At 43.2% G+C, this 27,263-nt stretch overlaps 1 protein-coding gene across 6 annotated transcripts; it reads right to left on the reverse strand.

Annotated features, from left to right (window-relative positions):
- Positions 1-25,889, reverse strand: LOC124089616 (nuclear autoantigen Sp-100). 6 transcript variants are annotated; one of them, XM_046439782.2, is made up of 10 exons: positions 25,732-25,882; positions 11,809-11,914; positions 11,544-11,700; positions 10,491-10,659; positions 9,610-9,693; positions 8,151-8,219; positions 7,727-7,882; positions 7,001-7,084; positions 3,577-3,681; positions 1-2,970 (listed from the first exon to the last, which is right to left on the reverse strand). In XM_046439782.2, exons 3-10 carry the CDS (start codon positions 11,697-11,699, stop codon positions 2,708-2,710), a joined length of 1,086 nt encoding a protein of 361 aa, XP_046295738.1. In that variant the 5' UTR covers position 11,700; positions 11,809-11,914; positions 25,732-25,882; the 3' UTR covers positions 1-2,707. The 6 variants fall into 6 exon arrangements, with proteins under 6 accessions (XP_046295738.1, XP_046295739.1, XP_046295735.1 ...); XM_046439783.2 differs by having other exon boundaries at positions 25,747-25,880; XM_046439779.2 differs by lacking the exons at positions 11,809-11,914; positions 25,732-25,882 and adding an exon at positions 18,954-19,056 and having other exon boundaries at positions 1-2,580; positions 2,668-2,970.
- Positions 25,890-27,263: the final 1,374 nt, after the last annotated feature.

Below are 27,263 nucleotides of genomic sequence, written 5' to 3' on the forward strand. Positions count from 1 at the left end.
AAAGTCACTTAATTTTTTATTATTTGCAGATGGTATCAGTATGAACAGGTATGTGATTTCTTTCTAGCACCAAATGAGTGATGTCCTTTTCAATAACAGATACATCATTCCAATACCAGTCAATTCTCCAATTTCCTGACCCAAACTGAGCACCCAACAACTTGATTCAATTCTGAGGTTAACTACCCTGGGTTAGCATGGGCCCCACAAGTTTAAAGTTCAGTCTCACAAGACGGCCCCCAGTTCAGACACCAGCCACAAAGAGATGAGATTCTCTACCTCTGGCTCACTCTTCCTGATCAAAAATAAAGTATGTTGAACATTTTTTCATATATTTGTTGATTGATTGTATATCTTCTTCTGAGAAGTGTCTGTTCAGTTCCTTGGCTGATTTATTGATTGGGTTGTTCTTTTTTTGGTGTTAGGTTTTTTTGAGTTCTTAATATATCCTGGAGATTAGGGGTCTATCTGACATGCACGTGGCAAAAATTTGCTCCCAAAATGTAGGCTCTCTCTTCAGCTCATTGATTGTTCCTTTTGCTGAGAAGATTTTTAGTTTGAATCCATCCCATTTGCTGATTCTTGATTTTATTTCTTTCACTTTAGGAATCTTCTTAAGGAGGTCAGGGCCTAATCCAACATGATGAATATTTGGGCCTACTTTTTCCTCTATTAGGCGCAGGGTCTCTGGTCTAATTCCTAGGTCCTTGATCCACTTTGAGTTGAGTTTTGTGCATGGTGAGAGATAGGGTTTTAGTTTCATTTTACTACATACGACTTTTCAGTTTTCCCAGCAACATTTGTTGAAGAGGCTATCTTTTCTCTAATGTATGTTTTTGGCCCCTTTGTCTAGGATGAGATAATTATATTTATGTTGGTTTGTCTCTGTGTCTTCTATTCTGTGTCATTGGTCTACATGTCTATTTTGGTGCCAATACCATGCCATTTTGTTACTATAGCTTTGTATTATAGTTTAAGATCTAGTATTGTGATGCCTCCTGCTTCAGTCTTCTTACTAAGGATTGCTTTGGCTATTCTGGATCTCTTATTTTTCCAAATAAATTTCATGATTGCTTTTTTTATTTCTATAAGGAATGACATTGGGATTTTAATTGGAATCACATTGAATCTGTATATTCAACATCTCTAGCAATTAGAGAAATGCAAATCAAAACTACTGTAAGATTTCATCTCACACCAGTCAGAATGACAGTTATCAAGAATACAAACAACAATAAGTGTTGGAGAAAATGTGGGGAAAAAGGCATACTCCATACATTGCTGGTGGGACTGCAAATTGGTGCAGACAACCTGGGAAGCAGTATGGAGATTCCTTAGAAAACTTGGAGTGGAACCACCATATGACCTAGCTATCCCACTCCTCAGTCTATACACAAAGGACTTAAAATCAGCATATTATAGTAATGCAGCCACATCAATGTTTATAACAGCTCAATTCACAATGGCTAAACTGTGGAACCAACCTATATGCCCTTCAATAGATGAATGGATAAATAAATTGTGGTATATACATAATGGAATATTACTCAGCATTAAAAGAGAATATAATTATGGAATTTGCAGGTAAATGGATGGAGGTGGAAAATATCATGCTAAGTGAAGTAAGTCAATCCCAAAAACCCAAAGGCCAAATGTTCTCTCTGATATGTGGATGCTGATCCATAATGGGAGGTGGGGGGGCATGGTAAAATGAAGGAACTGTGATTGGGCAAAGGAGAGGGAGGGATGGGAGGGCATATGGGGGCGGGAAAGATGGTGGAATGAGATGATCTTCATTACCCTAGGTACATGTGTGACTGCACATATGGTGTGATGCCATCATCAGGTACAACCAGAGAAATGAAAAGTTGAGCTGCAATTGTATACAATGAACCAAAATGCATTCTGCTGTTGTATATACCTAATTAGAATAAATAAATAAACAAAAATTCTCACATTCCTAACAAAAATAAATAAAAATAAAGTATGAATGGAAAAGACAAGATTGACTCAGAATCATGACCCAGTTGTTATCAGTGACAACAGAGGCCCATGGCTGGAAAGAGTCTAGTATAAGAAGCCCTGTGATCAGGTCACCCACATTTTTGTCTAGCAGCCTACATATTTGGGAGTTCCCAGGACCCTCCCCTTTTCAGGTTAGAGAATCAGAATGACTTACATTAACTCAAAAAAGAGTTTTAGGTGATTGTGGCTTTATTATAAAGAATACAACTCTGAAACAGCCAAATGGTAGAGCAAGGTATGTGTATAGCAGACAGTGGGGGGGGGGGCGCAGGGGAAGGAGAGGTGTGTGCTCTCTTCAGCTCCCAGCACATCGGTGACTTCACCAACTAGGAAGCCCCTGAACCCCATTGTTCAGGGGCTTTTCTGAGCTGTCATTGTGCAGACATGACATTTTATTATTGGCCATTGTTGATGCACTCAATCTTCCATTCCTCTCTTCTCCCCAGAGGTCGAGAAGTGGGGCTGAAAGATCTAACCCTGTAATCATATGCTTGATTTTTAAAAGATGCTCTTCTCACTGGAAATTCCAGAGGTTTTACCACTCTGGATCAAGAACTGGAGACAAAGACAAATTATGTAATTTTTGTTATACTATCATATGTACAACCACGTGAAGGAAAAAGGTGTAAAACAGAAACATACATCCTGTCTCTACACGGACATTCAGACGTGAAGGCAGCAGTCAGGGAGTACCGCCCTGCCTTCCCATGTTTCCCAAAGGGCCAGCCGAGGCAAGTGTGAAGAATGGGCGCCCAGGGTTAGCAGGGCCCTGGCTGGTAGTGCCCTCCGAGCCATGTGCACCAGCAAGCAGGAGCTCTAAGATCCTGGAGTCCGTGGCAGAGGTCCGCGCCCTCCTCACCCGCCTGAATCCTGCACCTTGGTGCTGAGCAGGAGACACCTGGGGCTCTTCCTCGTCACTGGATTGCGAGTCCTCACTGCTGATAACTGCAGAGAAACAAATCTGTGAGGGACGTCAGTGTGACTCAGAAGCCAGCACAGCTGGACACCCATACATAACACAGGGACACTGGAGAAGACTCAGAAGCTTGGGTGACTGTTAGGCAGGAATGGCTCGGCTCCTGTGATCTTTCTGGTTTCTGCCATTGCACGCCAAGATGGCCACTGGCCAGCCTTGATTGTCTTGATCTCCATTTCCCTCTCCCTCACTCTCCTCTTCCTTTCCAGCTGTCTCTACCCACTTCCTGGCCTCTGCCAGCTCCCACTTCCTTGTCTTCTCCGCCTCTGTGTTCCCTGTCAGGTGCCTCCTGTTTCTGCCCTTCTTTATCCTCACACCTCTACTCCGCACACACCTGGCATCCTTGCCGATATATGTCCTCTTTGCTATTCCCCGCCCCTCGAAGGTCTCTGGGTACATTCTCATTCCCCACAAACTTGCCTTGTTGAGTCAAAGTTCTCTGGACTGAGCGCCAGAGTCCAGGTCTCTCTGCATTCATTCTGTGCTCTCCAGGCCACCGACTGGCCTCCAACGACATGCCCAGGCAGTCACCTTTGGGGTCACTCACAGGGTCCCAGGTGACCTGTCAGTCTTACCTATGATTTCGTCCACTTGGCTCTGCATGGTCCTTGCCTTCTGCTGGTCCTCCGGACTCACAAGGGAAGTGGGCACCAGATCCTCGTATCTGCATCGCCTTGCCCCTACAACAAAGAGTGATTCTTAAAGAATTTGTATCTGTCCCCCTTAAAAAGCCGCTTATCTCCAGACAACTCATAATACCTAATACACTATAAATGCAATGTATAAATCCAAAGCCGCATGGTATCCTGCCCTCTCCCTGCACTTGACGCCAGGGGATGACTCTACTGCCGACTTCACCTCCTGGCCTCATCTCCACTCCATCTGCACCTTGCTTTCTGTCCCACCTTCTCAAGTGCTTCCCTTTTCACCCTGAACTCTGCATGTTTGTTTTTTTTCCCCTCTTTCACCTTTACCTGCTATACTCATCTACTTACTGATAATTATCTTGGCCAAACTTGATGTTTTAATATAACTAACTTAATTCTCAACTTGATTAAGATCTTAAGTTCTCAAATTCCTCAACAAGACTCCTAAAGCACAAGAAGTAAAATCAAGAATCAATACATGGAATGGATTCAAACTGAAAAGCTTCTTCACAGCAAAGGAAACCATCAAGAATGTGAAGAGAGAGCCTACACAATGGGAGAAAACATTCACCACCTGCGCCTCAGACAGAGCATTAATCCCCAGGATATATTTAAGAACTCAAAAAAGTTAACAAACACACACACACACACAAAAACCAAGTAACCCAATCAACAAATGGGCAAAGGAACTCAATAGACACTTCACAGAAGAAGAAATAAGATCAATATATGAAAAAATATTCAACGTCTCTAGCAATTAGAGAAATGCAAATTAATACTACACTGAGATTTCATCTCACTCCAGTCAGAATGGCAATCATCAAGAATACAAGTAACAATAAATGGGGGGAAGAGGGGAAGGGCAGGGGGATGGGAATAGGAAAGACAGTAGAATGAATCAGACATGACTCTTCTAAGTTCATATTGAATATACAACCATGGTAACTCCACATCACGTACAACCACCTTATGGAAGTTATACTCCATGTAAGTTTAATATGTCAAAATGTTCTACTATCATATATAACTAAAAAGAGCAAATAATAAAAAAAGATCTTAAGTTCTTAATTCTTATGATAATTTTCACAAAGGTAGCTTGTTACATATACTGTGGACCCTCCAATTTGGGGGTTCTGCATCCACAGATTCAATCAAACACAGGTCAAAAATACTTGGGAAAATATATCTATACTCAACATGTATAAGCTTATTTTTCTCATCATTATCTCCTAGACAATAGAGTAAACCAACTACATTGCACTTATAGTGTATTAGGTATTATGAGTTGTCTGGAGGTAATTTAAAGTATACCAGAGCATTTGTATAGGCAAATACTATGATATTTTATATAAGGGACTCAAGCATCCCTGATTTTGGTATCCATGGGGAGGAATAACTGATACTGAGGGACAACTCTAAGTATAAATACAATCCTTAAAACTATTTTTGTAAAGCTTTCAATATGAATACATCATAGTATCATGTTTACCAAAATATGTGTCCAATTTTCAGGGTACTGAAATATGAATACTTTCATTTCCTGATAAATAGTAATTGAGGTTTTATTATGTGCCAGATCCCGTGCTAGGTTCAGAGGACACAGCAGGAAGAGGTCAGATGTGGTCCCTGCCTCGTGATCACACAGTCCACCACAGATGGCACATGCTCACCACTTTGGCACAGTGAGTGCTGCCTCATAGGAGGTGAGAAGCACTCTGCAAACCTGCAGTCCTGGGTGAGACCAGGAAGAGGCTTTCTGAAGGAAGTATCACGTAGGCAGGAGACCGCCAAATTAGGGAAGAAGCCAAGAAAACAGATCCAAATAGAAGACAGAGTGAGGGCAAAAGCAACTGGAGTATCACGGGGCTCAGCAGGACTTCTTGGAGTGAAAGAATAGAGGCTGGGGAAACAGGAAGGATTGTGTGGCCTGAGCCTTGGGAGCCTAGTGAAGGACATTCCATGAATCCCAAGCTTTGTTAAAGACACTGGGGTTCAGGTAGAAAAGTGGCGTGAACACATCCATACTTCTGTAAGCACCTCAGCTGAAGTTCAAGAGAGAGTTATCAGCAATCTGATTTGTATCACAGAGACAGAGAAAATAGGATTGGAGACTGGAATAGAGAATGGGAGAGTTTGGAGGAAGGGAGTAGGCAACAGAGCACAGAGAGTGAGGAGTGAGCTGTCCTCCCCTCAGTCCTGGCAACAGAAAGAAAAAATGGCCATGTTATTGCCAGGTCATGCTCTCAGGACTGAGTGACTGATGGGACCTGAAGCTGGAGGACAGAAGGACTTAGGAGAATTCCTGAGATTTTGCTTGAAAAACTGGACACTTGTCCACATTACCAAAGAGAAAACCCTGGCAAAGGAGAAGGAGGAGGATCAGGTGGAGGGGGACCTAGTTTCACGCAAGATGATGAGCTCCCTTTTGGTAGCACTGAACCTGAGATTTCTGGAAGGCATCCAAGCAAGATGGTTCATGGGGAGATTTCAGGTTATTAGGTGAGTGAGCTGAGAGGACAGGTCTGGGCTGGCAACATGTAATTGGGGCCACTTGGCTAAGGAAGATGGAAGCTGATAGAAATTGCAGATGGATCAGCTCTCAGCTCTTAGTGTTAACAACTCCGAGAGCTGGCGATCCCCCTCACCAGCCTTCAGTGTTAACAGCTCCTAGTGTGACCAGCTTGGCCGATGAGGATGCAGTCTGAGATAGAAATCATGAATAGGCAAAATCAAAGCATCTGAATGAACTTAACTGGGGCTTTTGCTGCAGCACAAAGGAGGTAGTACCTGGGATGGAGCTTTCCCGGACTGACACTCAAAAGATGAGAAAAACCAAGCTTATATAGGCAAAAGGGGTGGGCTCCCGCAGGCGCACAGTTAGCTGCTAAACGCAGAATTTCTGCACCATCGTGCCACTCTGAGCTCTCAGCACTGGGGTTTGCACACGGGTGCTGAGTCTTCTGCAGTCAGCTGTCATGAGGTGGGGGAGGTGCTAACCACCACCACTGCAGGAGGTGGTGGAAAATCCCCAGCAAATGTCTTGAGGGCAACCCAGTGAGCAGCTCTATTTAAAGCAGCGCTGCCTCAGCTGCCAAAGAACCAGGGTGGCTGTCACTGCAACAATGACAGCCCTACCAAGTATGGAGGCTGCAGAGGCAGCAGCAGTGATGCCCAGCCCTCACCATGCCTTGTCCCACGAGCTTAGTGTGGCTGCTTGGCTGCATCTAGGGGCAGCAGCAGTGGCTCTCAGCCAAGAGGGGCGCAGGGAGTCGGGGTGAAAGACTTTTCTTCCTCCACACGGTGATCTAATCAGGTAACAGTTTGTTTAGATGTGGGATTCAGGCCCAGTTACCTTGTCCACCTCGCTGCAGCGGGCTGGGCTTCTCTTCCGACCCTTCCTCTCTCTTCATTGGGAGAGCACTGAATTCACCAGCAACTGAAGAGATCAAAGGAAAGGAGCGACCAGCACCATGGCTGAGAAATAACCACGGTGGGACCCTCCGGAGCTCTGAGGTTGGACACTCGGACACCACAGAGGACATACTCCTCGCCAAGGAGCCCAGCCAGGCTCTGGCCAAGTCCTGCTCTGAGCTGCCGCGTTCCACCTTGTTAGATTCGTTCTCTCTCTCTCTCCTTCTCAATTTGCCACCAGGAACCAGGATCCAGACATTGCGGCTTCTACCAAAGGAAAGCCTCTCGCTTCCTGGGCTCCACCAGCTTCTCTCGCCCTGACTTCTCCTGCCATCGCATTTCCCTTCTCCCTCACCTCCAGAGACAGTCCCAGCTCACTCCTCACTCTCTGTGCTCTGTTGCCTACTCCCTTCCTCCAAACTCTCCCATTCTCTATTCCAGTCTCCAATCCTATTTTCTCTGTCTCTGGGATTTTTTCTGTCCTCCCCTCAGGAACTGTAAGGTATTCTTTTTTGTTATGTCATTGGCTCCTTGCACCGGACACTGGTCCATTCTCCTGCTGTCATTTGGGGTTCACACTGATCGTGTGACTCGGCCCCTACTCCTGACTATAGTATAGTGCCCACCACTGGTCACCATGTAAGTGCCAGAACATCAGCAGCCTTACCTGCTTGGGCACAGTCATAATTTTCTTGTTGAGTTCCAAGAGCCTTCTCTGGGCTGCAGATAGGCTGTTCTGTCTTTATACGCTTTGACTTTACATCCCAGACAGGTTCTGAGGTTCTAGTTCTAGTTCCAAACAGGATGGCTCCTAGATGACATTCTGGTTTCATAAATATGACATCGTGACATTATGAATCAAAATCAAAATTTTTAATACATTGATAAGTTAACCAACTATTTAGGCCCAGAATCCTTCCTGGGTAACTCAGAGGCTCAAGACCCTCCTGTTTACATCCTGAACTTGGAGAAGCTACAGATGCAAACGTTGAAAGTTCTGGGCAATCAGTCACACAAGGAAGCAGCCTCACAGAACATTCCAGAATGGAGTAAGACAGCAAAGGGTCCCACAAGAGGCAACAGCAACAGACCATTGTAAGACGAGGGATCTGAGTGCTGTGGCCAGGTCAGTCTTCGCAGAAACGTGTTCTCAACTGTTCCTAGGGGAAGAAATTAGAAGTTGATCTCAGAAACTGAAGGATGGGTTTTGCCATTCTCTCTTTTGTCTTTACAACGCAGATGGTAGAGACCCCTCAAAGTGTCAATCCAGACTCATCTGGAGCTGGAAGTTCCCTCCTGACTTCAGTCTCGAGAGTGGGGTCTGGGTCAGCTGCAGCCCTGTCTGAGGGTCTCACTGGGCCCCCTCACTAGGGTCCTCTGTGAGGCACTCTGGCACCTGGAGATGGCCTGCTTTTGTCCCCAGCTGGCCTGCCCCATGGCCCTACCTGAGTTCCTAGAAGCCCTGGCGGCCTGGTTCCCGCCCTCCCACACCACAGCCTCCTGGCACAGCCTGTGGCTCCTCCTTGGTGACCTCCAGGGAGGATCAGCGACTGGTCTGCCTCCTCCTTGGTGGCCTCCAGTGGGGATCAGCGACTGGTCTGCCTCACTCCTCCCTCTCCAGGCATCCTCTGTTTCCTTTATCTTTCTGTCTGCACCTCTTCCCGTACTTTGGTTTCATGTTTCTGCCTTTTTCATTAGACAACCCAGGCAGCAGCATGGGGCTAAGAACGCAGGTTCTGGGTTCAGAATGCCTGGGTTCTCCCTTGCTCCTTTGACCCCAGGTAAATACCGTCCATGGTCCCTCCAGATTTCAACTTCCTCATCTGACCAGAGGACAGTAAGTGATAACACCTCCAGCAGCGGCCTGAGCACAGAATCCACAAAAGCCGAGGTGGGCTCAGTCAGGGCGCGCTTCTCTACCCCTTCCTGTGCGCGTCCTTTACCCCTCCCTTTCACTTCTCCCCTCCTTCCCGCTTCTCTGTCTTCAAGCACCCTCTCCTCTCCCCAAACCTCTGCCCCTCCCTCTGGGTCTCTCTTTGGGTCAGCTTTTCTCCTGAAGCATTCCTGCTTTTGAACAACAACCACCTCATTACTGACTTGTTCATTTGTTTCACTGTTGATCTACGGGGTGCTGGGGGTTGAACCAGGGCCCTGCACGCGCTAGGCAGGCACGCTGCCGCTGAGCTGCGCCCCCCAGCCCAGGTGCCACATTTATGCCAGTCTCTCCTGCCATCACGAGGGCTCCTCTTGGACACTGTTCTTGATAGGCCCCTACTCTGAGCCCTTTGAAGCTTCCCGCGGAGGTACTCTTGAACTCATCATTCATCAGATTCCCCGTCCACCCCACCCACAGACTATTGGACAGAAAGTCTCTCTGCCACCTCATGGAGTCAGGCCATTTTGGAATTCAACCTAAATCAATACTCATCTACCTTCACCACCTCCCCTGGATTCCCCCCCAGCATCCATCCTTCCTCACACAGCTTAGTCCCTGGTCTCCTTTTCCTCTTAGTCAACCTGAAAACCAAGTTTGTACTCGGTCCTAAGTACCTTGCTCACGGCTTGGCTGAGTGATGGATGTTTGTTGTCTTCCTTCCGGGTCACTTCTTAGGGAAACATATTTTTCTTGGAACACTGAACAAAGGGGAAAAAATAGAGTTTTCAGGCAAGAGATTGGGAATATCGCCTCACAATTACACAGAGGGAGCACCTGGGAATTCTTATTTTTCAGTGGGGAGTTCCTAACCCTTGGTAACTCTCAATTTCTATGGCTCAAGACTCAAAATAATTTATCCCTTCCTCTTGGACAGCCAAGGGAAGAAACAAAACCTCTGAAATCCTGTAGGTGATGAACCTCTCAGTTTTTAAGGATGGTGAAGTAGTGGAAAGTCATAAATAATTAATAGCCCAACAAGATGGTCAGGAAGGAGTGAAAGGTTATCTCAATTAAAATTCTACAGACAGAACATTCCTATGAATTGTCTAAACCTTAGGGAAGAAACAGGGATTTCTGAAGAAGCCTAAGGTCCTAGAGAGATCTATATGGATGAAAGAAAAAGGTCAATGGCTTTAAAGATGGAGTTAGAGAAGGAGAAAGTTTGGGCTTCATTGGGTAAGAAGAATGAAAAGATCCCAAAGAGACCTAACAGAGGATGTGGGAAGGAAATACAGGGGAGACTCAGGTCCCAGCAGCAAAGGCAGGACTCTGGCAGCTAAAGCAGGAGTGAACCCCCTACACTGGGAATTGTCCCGGGATGCCTTAACCAGGAGCCTGGAATGTGGTCAATGAGGGGAGGCCAGGACACCAGACTAGTTAGGTTCACACTGCCCAGTGCAGGCCCTGGGACACAGCCAGCCTTTCATGAATGCTTGATAAGTGAATGAATGAAAAGTAGAGCTGGACACCAAAGGGAGAGGAGAGAATTCGTTACCATTTTCAAAGGTTTTATAAATCTGTATTAAGCCAGGGTACTCTTTCAGGTTCACTTTGCTGAACAGGGTTTGTAGAAGTGACCAATCAAACACCTTCTCAAGGTGGCCAAGAACATGGTACACCACTCTGGCTACAGGAACCAAGTTTCTAAAGGCTTCTTGAGAATCCTTTCAAAAAAATCAGTGGAAAGTTTATAAATCATAGCTTTGAAGTCAAACAGAGGAAGTCATCACATAGAAGCTCTATTTTCTCAGTGCAACTAAACTATAATTTTTCATGTAATATTTTAGAACTTCTTGAATATTTGATCACCTGTTTAAAAGAACAAGTAAGCCCTGTCTCTTGACTTTCAAATTCTCATCCAGCCTAGGACGTTCCAAGAATGGATTTGTAGTAATTCTGTTGACAACATGGCAATCACTGTACCCTCCCCATCCTCCACTAACACCCCATCTTGGGTATGAGAAGTCCTGGAAGTGCTCTAAGGAGTGGGGAGGTGGCTCTGCCCTTGCTGTGAAGAACACAAAGGGAAGGGCACAGTCCCACGTGGAAGAGATGGCTTCCCCCTCCATGTCTCCAGGTGGGCCCACTGATCAAGCTTATTGAACCCCAAGGCTGCAGAATCACCTAACAAAATTAAAACGCCTTGCAGGAGACAATAGCAAGGCATGATTCTGTTTTATAATGGCACAAATTCCCTCAGTATTTTATCGAACACATGTGAACAATACAGTAAAATACAGCTCCAGTCTCTTAATTATTTTAATCTTGCTTATGAGTTTCATTGAGTCATATCACCATTACCATCCATCCCCATCCCCACCTATGCCTCAGAAAAGAGCTTTGGTTAGAAACAGAGGTGTCTGTAATGACCTCTTCCTGTTCTGTCATCTTCTGCCTCGTCAGGTGATGGAGATAAAGGGGTCTTCCTACACAAAGCATAAAAGGCGTCTCAGCCAGTGAGTGACATACTAAGCTTTGAATCCACGAAGCCAAACATGAATTAATGTGGGACTGGGTTACTGTGGGGCGATGTAATGAACTCACTTACAGCATAGATTTGTTCGGTGATAAAGGATCGGTCTCTGAGGCCCTCTAGGAAAGGAAACAGCTTTGTTATTGCAGTTGCTATCTCCACTTTATTTTTCTTGAAGTGGTTGAAAAATATATCACAAAATATCTCCTTATTCTTGACCATTGCAAACATCCTGAGGAAAAAAATACAATGGTAGAAAAAAAAATCAAGATTTCAACTGCGATTTCATCTCACTCCAGTCAGAATGGCAATCCTCAAGAATATAAATAATAATAAATACCGGCAAGAATGTGTGGGGAAATGTACACTTAAACATTCTTGATGGAACTGCAAATTCTGGAGAGCACTATGGAGATTCCTCAAAAAACTTGGAATGGAACCACCATCTGATCACCAAAAGAACTAAAATCAGCATAATATAGTGACACAGGCACATCAATGTTTATGGCAGCATAACTCACGATAACAAGTTATGGAACCAGCCCATGTGCCCATCAACAGATGAATAGATACATAAAATGAAGTTTTACTCCGACATAAAGATGAATGAAATTATGGTATTTTCTGATAAGTAAAGGGAATTGGAAAAATCATGCTAAGTGAAATAAGCCAGACTCAGAAAGCCAAGGGTCAAATGTTTTCTCTAATATGTGGAAGCTAGACCAAAATAGGGGCATCCTATGTAAACAGAAAAGACGTCAGTGGAGCAGAGGAAGGGGATTGAGAAAGAGGGAGGAAGGACAGGAAGAGAGGAACAATGGAATGAAATTGACCAAATTATGCTGTGTACAGTATGAATATACCACACTGAATCTCACATTTCTGTATATCTATAAATCACTAATTTTAAAAATACTATAAATAAATAGAAGGAAGATAGGTTTAGTAGAGAAGAGAACAGAGGGAAGGGAAAGTACTGGAGAGTGAAGTGGAGCAAATTATACCCCATGCTTGTGTGATTATGTCAAAATGAACCTCAATATTATGTATAATATAATGCTCTAATAAAAACATCAAAAGTAAAAACATTTCAAGATGATTCTCCCAGCCAAGAAAAAATCAATCTAGATGACTTCACTCACAAGTTGTTCAAAACATACAATTAAGGAAGAATATTATCAAACTTACTCAAAGTCTTTCAATGACTAAAGAAAACAAAACACACTTGCTATATAAAACCACAGCATAATCCCGATGCAAAAAACTGACGAAGACATTACAAAATATATATATAAAAAAATATAGGTAGATATCTCTCATTGACATAGATGAAAAAATGCCAACAAAACATTAGCAACTCAAATCCAGCAACAGGTAAAAGAGATAATATGTCATGACTAAGTGTGACTTATTCCAGGAAAACAAGAACTTTTTAGCGTTTAAAAATCAGAAAATGTATGTCACCACATTGACAGGAAGAAAGGAGGAAAACATGATAACTTCAATTGATCCAGAAAAAGCAATTACAACAATTGAAATTCAATATCTGTTCAAGATTTTTTAACCCCCAGAAAAATTATGGAAAATAACTTTATGAATCTTAAGTATACAAACATACAAACAAACAAAAAACCTAATGGCACATATTATACTTAAATATGAAATGGTAAATCCTTCCCATTCAATTGGAGAACAAGACAAAGATGTCTACTGTCACCTCTTTCATTTAACATTTGCTGTAAATCTTAGCCCATGTAATAGGTGAGGAAAAGAAATTTTTAGGTCTGGGGTTGTGGCTCAGTGGCACAGTACTTGCCTAGCATGTGTGAGGCACTGGATTTGATTCTCAGCATTGTATATAAATAAATAAAATAAAGTCCATTGACAACTTAAAAAAATAAAAAGAAACTTTTAAAAATAAACCTAATAACTACCATTATTTACAGAAATTTTTAAAGAGTTTCTAAATAAACTATAAGAATTAATTAGTAATTTTAGTGAGGTAACTGGATTTGAGACCAACATTAATTATGTTTCTAGATACTAGCAAATTAGAAAATGGAAAAAAATAGAAAAACAATATCACTTACAGAACCATCAAGAATAAAAATAAATCTAACAAAAGATGTGTAAAAACCCAATACTGAAAGTCACAAAACATTTGGTGAGAGAAACTTCTAAAAACCAATTCCAAAACCAGTAGAAGGAAGGAAATAATGAAGATCAGAACCAAAATCAATGAAATTTAGAATAAATAAGCAATAACAGGGATCAATGAAATGAAGGGTTAGTTCTTTGAAAAGATATACAAGACTGATAAGCTGTTAGCCAAACTAACCAAAAGAAAGAGAGAGAAGAGCCAAATTACTAAAATTAGAGGTAAAAATGGAGAAATCACCACAGACATCACAGAATCCATGGGATCATGAGGGACTATTTTGAAAACTTATACTTCAGTGATTTGGAAAAGCTAGAAGAAATGGATACATATCTAGACACATGCAACCTACCAAAATTGAACCACAATGACATAGATAATCTAAACAGACCAATACCTAGTAATGAGATATCAGCGGTAATAACCTTCCAACACAGAAATCCCAGGACCAGATGGATGGATTTTCAGCTGAATTCTACCAGACTTTTAAAAGAATAACTAATGTCATTGCTCCTCAAATTATCCCATGGAATAGAAAAGGATGAAACACTTCCAAGTTCATTCTATGAAGCCAGTGTCACACTCATACCAAAAACAGATAAAAACACATCAAGGAAAGAAAACTAAAGACGATCCCTGATGAACTTAGATGCAAAAATTCTTAATAAAATCTTAACAAATTGCATCAACAACATATTAAGAAGATTGTATATAATGGTCAAGTTGGTTTTATCCCAGAGATGCAAGGATGGTTTAACATATACAAAACAATAAATGTAATTCATCACATAAATAGAAGTAAGACAAAAATTACTTAGTTATTTCAGTGGATGCAGAAAAAACCTTTGACAAAATTCAGGACCCATTCATGATTTTTAAAAAAAAAGAAGAATAAAATAGGGATAAAAGGAACCTACCTCAACAACATGAAGGCTATCTTCAAAAAACCCAAAGCCAACCTCATAGTAAATGGGGAAAAACTGAAAGCATTTTCTTTAAAATCTGGAACAAGACAAGGATGTCCACTCTCACCACTGCTATTCAACATGGTGTTAGAAATTCTAACCAGGTCAATTAGGCAAGAGAAAGAAATAAAAGGAATAAAGTTAGGAAATGAAGAAGTGAAATTATCACTGTCTGCAAATCCTATACTTAGAAAATCCAAAACAAACTCCACCAAAGACTGCTAGAGCTAATAAACAAACTCAGCAAGGTAGAAGATCACAAAATCAACATAATAAGATCAATACCTTTCCTACACACCAACAATGGATCTGCTGAGACAAAAATCAAGAAAACAATCCCATTCACAATAGCCTCAAAAAAAATATCTAGGAATAAATCTAACCAATGGGGTGAAAAACATCTACAGTGAAAACTAGAGAACACCAAAGAAAGAAATTGAAGAAGACACAAGATGAAAAGGCCTTCCATGCTCATGAATAGGCAGAATTAATATGGTTAAAATGGTCAAACTACCAAAAGCAATATGGAGACTCGATGCAATCCCCATCAAAATACCAATGACTTTCTTCACAGAAGTAGAAAAAAAAAAGTCCTAAAATTCATTTGGAAAAATAAAAGACTCAGAATAGCCAAAGCAATCCTAAGCCAAAAAGCCAATGCTAAAGGCATCACAATACCTGACTTCAAATTTTACAAAGTTATAGTAACAAAAACTTCATGGAACTGGCATGAAAACAGACACAGAGGCCAATGGTAAGCAATACAAGACCGAGACAAACCCCCACATCTACAGTCATCTGATTCTTGCCAAAGGTGACAAAAACATACACTGGAGCAAAGACAGTCTTTTGCACACATGGTGCTAAGGAAACTGGCTTTCCATATGTAGGAGAATGAAACTAGACCCTTGTCTCTCACCCTGCACAAAAATCAACTCAAAATGGATCAAAGACCTAGAAATTAGACCAGAAACTACACAACTCCTAGAAGAGAACATAAGGTCCACACTCCAGCATATAGGCACAGGCAACCACTTTCTCAAGAGGACACCTAAAGCTCAGTAGGCAACACCAAAAGTTTAAACGGGATGGTATCAAATTTAAAAGCTCCTGAACAGCAAAGGAAACAATTAGGAACGTGAAGAGAGAACCTACAGAATGGGAGAAAAATTTTTACCAGCTACATTTTTGACAGAGGATTAGTATCTAGAATGAATATATATATATATATATATATATATATATATATATATATATACTCAAAAAACAACATAAAAACTCAATAAGTAGGCAAATGAATTAAATAGACACTTCTCAAAAGAGCTACAAATAGCCAACAAATGTATGAAAAAAATGTTCAACATCATTAGCAATTAGGGAAGTGCAAATCAAAACTACACTGGGATTCCATCTCACACCGGTCAGAATGACAGTCATCAAGAATACAAACAAAAGACAAAATGGTGTGAATATACTTTGTATACAACCAAAGATATGAAAAATTGTGCTCTATATGTTTAATATGAATTGCAATGTATTCTGCTTTCAAATATAACAAATTAGAATAAAAATTATATTTAAAAAAGAATACAAACAATAGTAAATGCTGGAGAGAAAGAACACTTTAAATGGTTGGTGGGATTGTAAATTAGTACAACCATTAAGGAAATCAATATGGAGGTTCCTCAAAAGACTAGGCATGGAACCACCATATGACCCACCTGTACCACTCCTTGGTATTTATACTGAAGAATTGAAGTCCTGAAACATGCATATACAAATGATCCCCAATTTTTAAAATACATGCAAAACAGCAAGTATTTCATAAAACAATATATCTACATGAACAACAAGCATAAGAAAATGTCCTATAAATCATGACACATTAGGAAAACGCAAAATAAAACTTCAATGAGATACTGTTGTACTTCCACCAAAACGATTAGGATTTTTTAAAAAACCTAACGATATCAAATGTTGAGAGAATTACAGTAATGGAAACTCTCATTGCTGATAGAATAGAATTTAGCATCCCCATTTTGGAAACTAGCAATGTCTACTAAAACTACCCTAGGGCCCAGCAATTATCCTCCCAGGTGTACACCAAGAGAAAGGGAACTAAGGTTTCCAATGGTTCTACCACATCTAGGTGACATATGAAAGTTGACAAGTCAGAGTCTGTGACATCTTTCCAGCAGTTCTCATTCACCGCCGTTTACCTGATATCTCCTAACTCAGTTTTTTCCTATTACAATACATAATTGGTTTTGTAACCCAGCCCAAAGTTTCGGAATTAAACCGGATATGAGTAAGTATGAAAGCCCACATGGACAAAGATGACAGAGGGGCACACAGACTTCTCTGTTAGCTTGCTACCTCCACCTACTGGCTTTCTATCCCACCACCTCTAGGCTGCTGAGCCTGACGGGCAATGACTCACCACTGGGGGAAACAGCTGTGTGTTCTAGGCCCAGACTGGAGCCCACAACAGGGTTACCAGGGCTCAGAACAGGAAGCCCATGTTGACTCTCCCAAGAAATAGAAAAGGGAAGTAAAAGAATCTATGATGCTAAAAAATAGGTCACAAGTATTTTTTGGCCTTCTTTTTCAATCTCCAAGTTTTTCAAGTCTTGTGGGAACATGGAAGCTGGGGATTGAAGAGGACATACAGGGTCAGAGTCACGAGGCCTGGGGAGGGGCGGGGAATTCAGTGTCCAGTGAAGAGGAGGAGAAGGCCAGTGGCAAGGGTCTACAGAAAACACGGGACCCTGTGTTTATGTAAAAGGAAGAGGGCCTAAAGTTTATTTGGACAAAATGGACCAAAGTCATTTCTAGGGGGAGTGGCATAGTTGATATTGGAAGGAGCTAAGTCTCCATTTTGTCAATCCCCTTGCAGAAACCACAAGGGAGGGAAGGGAAAGCCAGAAACTCCCAAGCTTCTCTCAAGCCTGCGGGTTGGCCGGGAACATTGTGACCTTGACTTTGGAGACAAGGCCGGAGGATCTAAAATGTTCTACATTATACAGTGGGAAGAATCTCCTTAGAGATTCTGGAGATCATGAGAGAAGGGGGAAAGGCCAAAGGCAGGGCCAATTTGGTAAAGACAGTGAGCCTATTAAAGGTGGGATGGGGCTTTTACATGCCCCCCAGGATTCTTTGACCCCTAAATACGGTGGTGAGGTTTATGTTCCCTTTCCTGGAATCTGGACTCTGTGTCTGCTTGACCCACAGGATATGACAGAAGTGATGTTGTGCTAAGCTTGCAGGCCCAGGGCTCAAGACAGAGTTCAGCCCAACCCAGCCACCAGGAGAAACACAGGGCAGAAACAACCTCTCGGCTGAGCTCTGCCCAGATCACAGACACAGAGCAAAACGAACAGTTTTGTGGTTTTAAAACACTACATTTTGGCGTGGGGTTTTTTTTCCCCCACAGTAGTATCACTAGAACGGATTTTGAAGGAGGATTCTGTCGTAACAAAAATATGAAACACATGGCCTCGGCTTTGGGGTTGAGAAGTGTGTGGGCACCTAAAGGTACAGTGGGTGGGGCTTATGAGAAAAATACTGATGAAACTGGAGCCCCTGGTTATGTGGTTTTTCTAAAACTCTCACCTGCGGTAATATAAACACAGGAAATGTAGCTAGGCAGAGAGTAGAGATGGTCACAAAGGGACCACAGACCATAGACCAATGGGATGAGAACCAAGATCCTCTACACCCCAAGGGGCCAGGTGGACTCACAAATATCCAACTACATTTACACCTGCGCACGATGATTCGGTCACACATTCTCTTGAGGATTTAATGTGACTCTTTTAAATACTGAAAATATGACAGAATAGAGTTAAAGATCAATTGGAGCAAATGAGAGTGGAGACATGAAATAAAACCAGGTGCAGGAGATCTGGGCAGGATCACGGGGCAGAGACGGCGAGGCAAGGGGGAGACAGGCTGTGTGGACCCAGAGTCTGAGATGAGGGGGAGCAGGTGAGGCCGGGCCGGCGTCAGGCATGCTCTGCAGCAGTGTTTTCCAAATGATGTTCCACTGAATCCAGTTTCTTCAAACTGCTACCGGTATCCCAGAGACAAGGGCTCCCCATCCACAAAGAGGAACATGTGGGGGAAGAGACTTCTGCCCTTCTGTCCTCCCCGGCCTTGGCTGGTTTTTTCCTTCACATAAATTTGAGTGGAACAGATTCCAGGCCATCAGTGAGAACACCAATAAGGACACTTGTACCAGGGGGTGGCAGACTGCGTCTACAGGTGCTGCAGATACATCTCCCTCCCCTCCTCCCCCCTCCTTCTCATTTCTGTGTCATAAAGTTCAAGCTGAGGCAGGGTCTGTCCCCTTAGCAGACCTACCTCTGTTGGGCTCTGCTGTCATTGCTCCCAGCCATCACAGGACAAGTGGACCTCAGGGAGACCTGGCCCTGAGCAACCTCACCGCTTCTGCCACTCCCTCCTCCTCCTTCCCCACCCGCCTCTCCTTCTGCTCTTCTTCTTTCCCTTCCTCCCCAATCCCCTTCCTCTTCTTCTCCTTCCTCCACCCCAGTGGCCAGACCCAGTTCCAACCCCAGCCTTGGTCTGGGCCACTTCTGAGCAGACAACAGCCCACGTGGGTTCAAATGACTCCTCTGACTCCAAGAGCAAAAGACGTCAGAGTTCCTCAGATGACTGGTGGCAGGAGTAGGACTCACGTGGTTCAGAAGAAGCCCTTTTGATCCTAGACCACCTGATTCTAGTCCAGTAACAGAAGGTTCTGCATCGCAGCATCCTACACAGGCTGCTAATCATACACCAGAACTGAGTTCTCCTCTCTGAAAGTCCCTTTTCATATTCTTCCAATTCACTCAAGAACTTTAAGAGAGAAGAGTTGTTCATGATCAGATTAGATTTGGCTCCCGAGGCCTTCCTTCCTAACATCACCCATGACAACACTGAGCTCACTGCAGTTCCTGACTCCCAAGAGCAGCTTCAGCCCCCTCCCAGGCCACTAGAGCAGTGACAGCTAGCTTGTCTGTTCTGCCTTCCCTCAGATGACAGCCAGGCTTAGGCCAGTGCCAATAGAATTCTGGGTACAACTCCAAGCTTTCTTATCCCCTAGCAGACTTTTCCCCCTCCAGCCCTGGTGGGTGTGCTGGGACCTGTCACCTAAAGTTAGGGATGGTCTAGACAGAGTTCTAGCTACAGCCACGACATAGGAACCTGGTTGCCCAGCTGAGACACAGAGGAGGGGATCCACAAGGCCAGGACCCCTGCAGGAGTGAAGGCCCCATGATTAGTGCCACTCACAGCCTGAGGGACGACAGATTCACTTAGGCCCAGATCCAGCTTGTCAGCACCTCACCCTGAAACGGCAGCTGCAGGTCAAATACAGGGGTCAGCCCCTTCCGGATGGGGAACCGTAACTGATGGGGGTTGGTTGCAGGTTTCTTAGGCACTGGTCAGTGGAAGGGATTTTCCACCACAGCTTGTTTTTGCATCTTGATTTTGCTGCTCTCCTGAGCTCCAAACAGGGCAGCAGGGACCCCTGAGGATTGGTTCTCGGACTTTGGAGAGCTAAAGAAATGCCAGGGATTCTTATGACAAAAGCAGTCCAGGGGTCCCGCCTAAGGACTAGTTTGGCGGTCAGCCCCAAGTATTGCCAAACTCTTGCAAGCACCCCTCCTGAGTCCAAGGCAGTGTCCAAAGGCCCCTCCCTGAGAAAAAGTCTCTGCCTTTGACCTTCAGGCTCTGAGAGCTGGGGTGCATGGCATTCCAAACCCCACTATCTCAACTTCTACTGGTCTTTCCTTTCTTTGGAACTCCAGTAAGGCTCGAGGACCATGGTGGGTGTGTTGAGGGTAAAGCTTATTTCAACTCCCATCTTCCCTCCTCTTATGAGGCCACATTCCCGCCTTGGAAGAGGCTAACTATGGTATTAACTTGCAGGGAACCGGTTGTTGTTCCAGATCCAACCGTGTCATGGATGTATCCGTGACTAGCTAAAAAGCCACAAGGATCCTTACTCTATAATAGACAAATCAGACTCTTGGTTAAGGTTCAGGAGAGTAAACACAAACCTAAGTGCTAAGGAAATTGATTAAAAGGCCTATGTGAAGAGCACTCAGCTCAAAGAGAGAAGGCATTCTGAGCGACTCCAAATCCCCTCTGCCCAGGCCCGTCCAGGCCAGTCATGGTAAGCCCTCTGCCTTTCCAGCCTCTGGCTCGTGGGTGGTCACTAAGCCAGTGTGGACTGATGAGTTGCTACAACAGGTTTTCCTGGAGTTTCTGTGTGGACTGAGTCACACTTCTTCCTGTGGCTCCAAACAAGTCAACTGCCACCAGTTGCTCCTAGAAGCCATCTCATGACCATGAGGGGAACCCACAGCTTTAGGATGAAGTTGAGCAGAAAGACAGAAAGTACCCAAGCGCCTGAAGACCTCACTGGGCCACGGACCATCCAACCCTGAAACCTCTGCCTTCCTGTTAGACTTTCCTTTACGAAAGGTAATACATATTTCATTATTGAGGCCACTTTGAATCAAAGTATTTGTTAACTTGTAGCTAAAAATCTTCAGGCCAGGCCCAGTGACACAGGACTATAATCCCTGGTACTTGGGAGGCTGAGGCAGGAGGATCACAAGTTCAAGGCCAACCTGGGCAACTTAACAAGACCCTGTTTCACAAAAAGAAAAAGGGCTGGGGATATAGCTTCGTGGTAAAATGCCCTTGGATTCAATCCCCGATACTGTAAAAAAAAAAAAAAAATCTCAGAATTCAGTATGGGAACAGAAAGTCTTTCGAAGACATAAAAAGAAATGGGAAAAAAAGGTAATCAGTTTAAGAACTAGGTTTTGAAAGATTAAATTATCTCTTTACAGATGACATGATCTGTATAGAAATTCCTAAAGACCCCACCAAGAAACTTAGAATTAATGAATGCTTTCAGTAAAATCCTAGGATGCAAAATCAACATACAAAAAACAGTTACATTTCTATATACTAAACAATAAACTATCTGAAAAAGTAAGAAAATACTCCCATTTCCAATAGAATCAAAAAGAATAAGATAGGAAAAAATTTAGCCAACAAGGTAAAATATCTGTACAATGAAAACTATAATACATTAAAGGAAGACATTGTAGAAGACACAAATAAGTGGAAATAATAATAATAACCTGTGTACATGAATTGGAAGAATTAATAGTGTTAAAAATGCCCTTACTATCCAAAGTAATCTAAGGTTCAGTGCTATCCTTATCAAAATTTCAATGATATTTTTCACAGAACAAAAAAAAAAATCCTAAAATTTATATGAAGCCACAAAAGACCCCAAACAGCTAAAGCAATCTGGAGAAGGAAGAACAACACTGGAGGCATCACACCTCCTGATTTCAAATTATATTACAAAGCTACAGTAATCAAAGAGTATGACACTTGTATAAAATACAAACATAGACCAATGGAACACAATAGAAAGTCACAGAAATGAAACCCCACACATACATTCAACTGAGTTTCAATAAAGGCACCAAGAATACACAGTGAGGAAAGGGCAGAGTCTTCAATAAAGGGTGTGGGGAAAACTGGGTATTCACATGCAAGAAATGAAACTGGACCCTTAACTTACACCCCTTGCACTATACCCAGAAATCAGGTCAAAGGGGTTTAAAGGTTTTTTTAATGTTTTTATTTGTTTTAATTAGTTATACATGACAGTAGAATGCATTTATGCATTTTGATATATCATACATAGATGGGATTATAATTCCATATTTTTCTGAGTGTAACTACAAATCTTCTAGAAGAAAACATAGGAGAAATGTTCCATACTATTCATGTGATTTTTCAGATATGAGATCAAAAGCACAAGCAATGAGAAAAAAAAAATTGACAATGGGATCCATCAAACTAAGAAGCTTCTGCACAGCAAAAGAAATGCTCACCAAGAGGAAAAAAGCAACTTGAGGAATGAAGAAAATATTTGGAAGCCACATAACTCCTACAGCACTAAGCCCCAAAGTACATAAGAGACTCATGCAACTCTTTAGCAAGGGAAAAGTTAAGAGAGTAAAAAGAAAATGTTTAAAAATCATATATCTGATAAGAGCTTAATATACAGAAATATTAAAAACTCCTATAACTCAAAAAATAATTATAATATCAATGCGATAAAATGGGCAAAGGATATGAATAGACACTTCTGCAAGGAAAGTATGCAAATGATCAGTAAGTATATAATAAGGCTCAACACTATTAGTTATTAGGGAAATCAAAATCAAAATTTAATGAGATACCATTTCAAATCTGTATGGCTAAAATTTTTTAAAATGGAAACAAAATAACACATGTCAACTTAATTTTAGATGCACAAAAATCCTTAATTTTTATGAAGTCTAATTTAGCTACTTTTTCTTTCGTTGTCTGTGCTTTTGGTATCATTTCCAAGACTTTCCCCAATGTCCTCTTCTATGAGTTCTGTATTTTGGCTCTTAAGCTTAGGTATTCGAGTTAGTTTTTATGGTAAGGATCCAATTTTATTTTTTTTTTAATGTAACTATCCAGTTTTACCAGCACCATTTGTTGAAAAGACTCTTCTATCTCCCATTAAATGGTCTCAGTATCCCTGTTGAAAATTGATCAATAAAAAAAAAATAAAATTGATCAATTATATATATAAGAATTTAGTTCTGAGCCAGCATGGCGGACACACACTTATAATCCCAGCAGCTTGGGAGGCTGAGGCAGGAGGATCAAGAGTTCAAATTCAGCCTCAGCAACAGCAAGGCCCTAAGCAATTCAGTGAGACCCTGTCTCCAATAAAATACAAAATAGGGCTGGAGATGTGGCACAATGGTTGAGTGCCCCTGAGTTTAATTTCCCATACTCTACCCCCAAAAGAGTTTACTTCTGGCTCTCTATTCCATGTCTTTGGTCCATATGTTAGTCTTTATGTTAGTACCATAGTGTTTTAATTACTGTAGATTTAAAGTAAAATTCAAAATCGGAGAGTGTGAGACTCCAATTTCATTCTTTGTCAAGATTGTTTTGGCTATTCAGGAACCTTTGTAATTCCATATGAATCTGAGGATCAGCTTTTCCATTTCTGTGAAATTTTGATAGGGATTATGTTGCATCTGTTCATCACTTTGGATAGTATTGACATCCTAACAATTTTAATTCTCCTATCCATGAATATGTGTTATCTTTTCATTTTTAGACCTTCTTTAATTTCCTTCAGCAATGTTTCTCAGTTTTGAGCATACGAGCCCTCCACAATATGACCTGGCAATTCTACTCCTTGGTGTATATCCACAAGAAGTGAAAACAGTGTCTCAAATGTATATCACATACCCATATTTATAGTAGCACTCAGTGGCAAATACAATGGCACACTATTCAGCTGTAAAAGGGAATAACATTTTGACATGTACTATGACATGGATAGATTTTGAAAACATTAGCCTAAATGAAATAAGCCAGATATAAGACAAAAGTGTAATTCCACCGACATGAGTTACTGTGAACAGCAGACTCACAGAAACCGAAAGACAGGCAGAGGTTTCCAGAGGACCACAGCGCTGTTGTTTCTTCATTGGGTAGAGAATTTATATTGGGAATGATGAAAATAGTTTTAGAAATATTATGGTCATACCACATAGGGAAAGTATTTTATGTCACTGATGATAATATAAGGGTAAAATATCATATTGATGGAAAAATGATATTGTGTCTGTTTTATCACAATTAATAATGATAATAATAATGGGAGGGCACTCATTATTTGAACTTGTGGCTTCAGATCAATTATTCCAACTAGGTAATCACGTGGCGCTCTCTGGAGAGCCAATACAGAACGAAAGACTGGGCACAACCCAACACAAAAGTCAGTGGGGCAGGGACAAAGTCTGGGCTTAGTGAGAGCGAGAGCTCGCAGCCAACGAGTCGCAAACACCAGAAACTTCTCGGAGGCACAACTGAGCTTCTCACTCGGTCTAGAAGAAGTGGTGGCCCAGATGCTGGGGCCAGACCTCCAGCCAGCCTCCCAGGGCCCCTCGCCTCCCTCCATTCGGCCACACCCGGGCCCTTGTGTGCAGTGACACTTGGGTCTGAGACTTAACGATTTAACCGAAAACTAAACAAGGAAAGGACTGAGGATGACCAGGAAATCGCTGGCCATGCTCCTCGCTCTTCCACTGGGGAAGGGATTCCGGGCCGCGAGTCCCTTTCCGGGACGACGGTGGATCCGGCTGGTGCAATCCGAGCGCGGGACTCCGGCGCTTGTGCAACCCAAGGGCGGGGAGCCTCCGGGGCTGCCCCGGCTCCCACCCGCGCTCGCTCGAGGTCCAGCCCCGGAGCCCGGGTCCTCGCTGCAGCCTCCTCCCCGTCCAGCCTGGGGCCGAGATTCGCCGCTGAAGCCACGCGTCGCACCGAACCTGCAGCAGGCTCTTCCCCGCAGCTGGTAAACTGCCCCCACCCCGAACCCTCCGAGCTCAGGAAATGCAGCCCCCAAATCGGCCTCTTTGGTCCACTGATCCCTTGGAGCCGAAGACCCCAGCAAAACAGCGACTGCAGGAGGGGCTGGCTCCGCCCGGCCCCCTTCCGCCTAAAGACAGAGCCTCCAAAAGGAGTTCACTTGCATCAGGGAGTTTCGTCCAACTAGGTAATCAGATTAACTCGCACCCAGGTGAGACTAGAAGTCAACACACATTCAGATGAGCTTTGTCACAAACCGTCATTTCTTCTAAGGACCCCATACATCTTTTCCCTCTCCTCTCACTGATATGAGATGGTCTCTTTCTTTCCTATTCGCCCCCACGCAGGTAATAAATTTGCACACTTCGTTGTTGAACCCAGAGGCGCTTTACCACTGAGCTACCCACCCCTTTTTATTTTTGACCTAGGGCCTCGCTAAATTGCGGAGGCTGGCCTCGAACTTGTGATCCTCTTATCTCATCCTCGCGAGTCACATTACAGGCGTGCACCACTGCACCCAGCCAAATTTATGCCCCTTTTAAAGCTGGTGTTCACCTGCCAGCTGTCCGTTTATTTCATAGACTCAGTAATGCAACCCTCAGAGGGTAGAGGGAGTCTGCCCTCCCCTCCACCCTGCAAGGTACTCCCTCCACCCGCTGCTGCCCCCACACCCTCCCAGCACCTTCCAAGGAAAAACCTGATGTCCGGGGATCCTCCTGGATCCCGACCCAGCCTTCCGCAGGGCGACAGTTCTGATCAGCTGGAGCACGCAGAGCAGAATGAAAGTAAGAACGTGGTCGTGGTGGAATTTTTTATTATTGTTGTTCTAATGTTAGTAAGTGAAACCTTAGTTGAAATTTGCATCGTACCATATGGTTCTCTCCCCACAGAATTTCAGTACCCCTTTTCTTTCTCCGAATCGCCAGAAAGTGTACAGTACCCTCTGGTGGCAGGAACTTGTTATGGCACAGTCCCCTTTAGAAGTAAGGTTGAATAGGCCTTACCTGAAATATTTGGAACCGGAAGTGTTTCCGTTTTGATTTTTTTTTCAAGATTTTAGAATATTTGTGTGTGCATAATGAGATAGCTTGGGGAAGGAACCCAAGCCTAAACATTAAATTCATTTATGTTTTATGTTTAGCTTGTACACCTGGCCTGAAGTTAATTTTACACAGTATTTTCAGTGTCTACTTTGATGGGACAGTGGCTTGAGGTTAGAGCGAAACTTTAAATTTGAGGCCTCATTTCAACTTCTCAAAAGTCCCAAATTTTGGAGCATTTTGGGTTTTGGATTTTCAGATTTGGGACACTCCACCTGTGTCTAGTAATACCTCCTCTTGTAATGCATCCTGTTGCCCATCCTGGGAAAACAGAATTCCTTTCTCCAACCTCTAACCAAACACTGCAAAATCAAGGTTATAAGTGCCATTATTTCCTCCTAAATAAGGGTGAAATAGCATAAGGAATAGGTGTATGCGATGAGCCCCATATTGGGCAGTTCGTGTGCCCACACTTGGGTATATAGTCTAGACAGAGAGAGTTCAGACTCTGAGGAAGCCCATATTTTTAATGGAAAAATGAGCTTTCCATTTCCTTAGGTCTCTGAGACCTTCCTTACATTTAGGAATCCCCAAGGCCGATGTATCCCTGCCCACTTGGATTCTCCCCATAGACTGCAATGCCCTGAAGTGAGCCTCCCCCACAGAGCACCTCAGCTGCACCACCACAGGGCAGGATCCAGGAGAGGCTGAACCTGCAGAACACTGAGGGGACACTTGGGGCCCCTTGGCCGACTTCCATGAGGAGCCCACAGCTGTTGGCCCACAGCTTACCCAGAGGGTTCTCACTGTGCCAGTGTCTTTTCCCAGGGCATCTCAGTGGGGGATTGACTAGAGGGAAAGCCTGAAGTTATGGGGTAAGTGGACAGTCATCTCCTAAATGGAGAAGTGGGTTTTTTAAGTGAATGTTGTCAGGGGACGGAACGCCTCCCCCGCCTACAGCATCCCAACAAATCAATGAAGAGTGTCTGACCTTGCCCTGGAGGCAACCAGTGCTGCGAAGGTTTTTCTATGAAATGTGCAGTTTGCATCAGATGCAAAGACTTTGTGCACTCATGAGGGGTCCCACATACAGAACAAGGGGTGTCTTCTCAGACTGATGGCCATAACTAACAGGGCGTAAGGCTCTGGCCCCAGGAAATAATGTCTAACTAGA

This window comes from Marmota monax, unplaced genomic scaffold, assembly GCF_021218885.2.
Source record: "Marmota monax isolate L192 unplaced genomic scaffold, Marmota_monax_Labrador192_F-V1.1 WCK01_AAM20220418_F8-fsc00041, whole genome shotgun sequence".
Classification (NCBI taxonomy): domain Eukaryota; kingdom Metazoa; phylum Chordata; class Mammalia; order Rodentia; family Sciuridae; genus Marmota; species Marmota monax.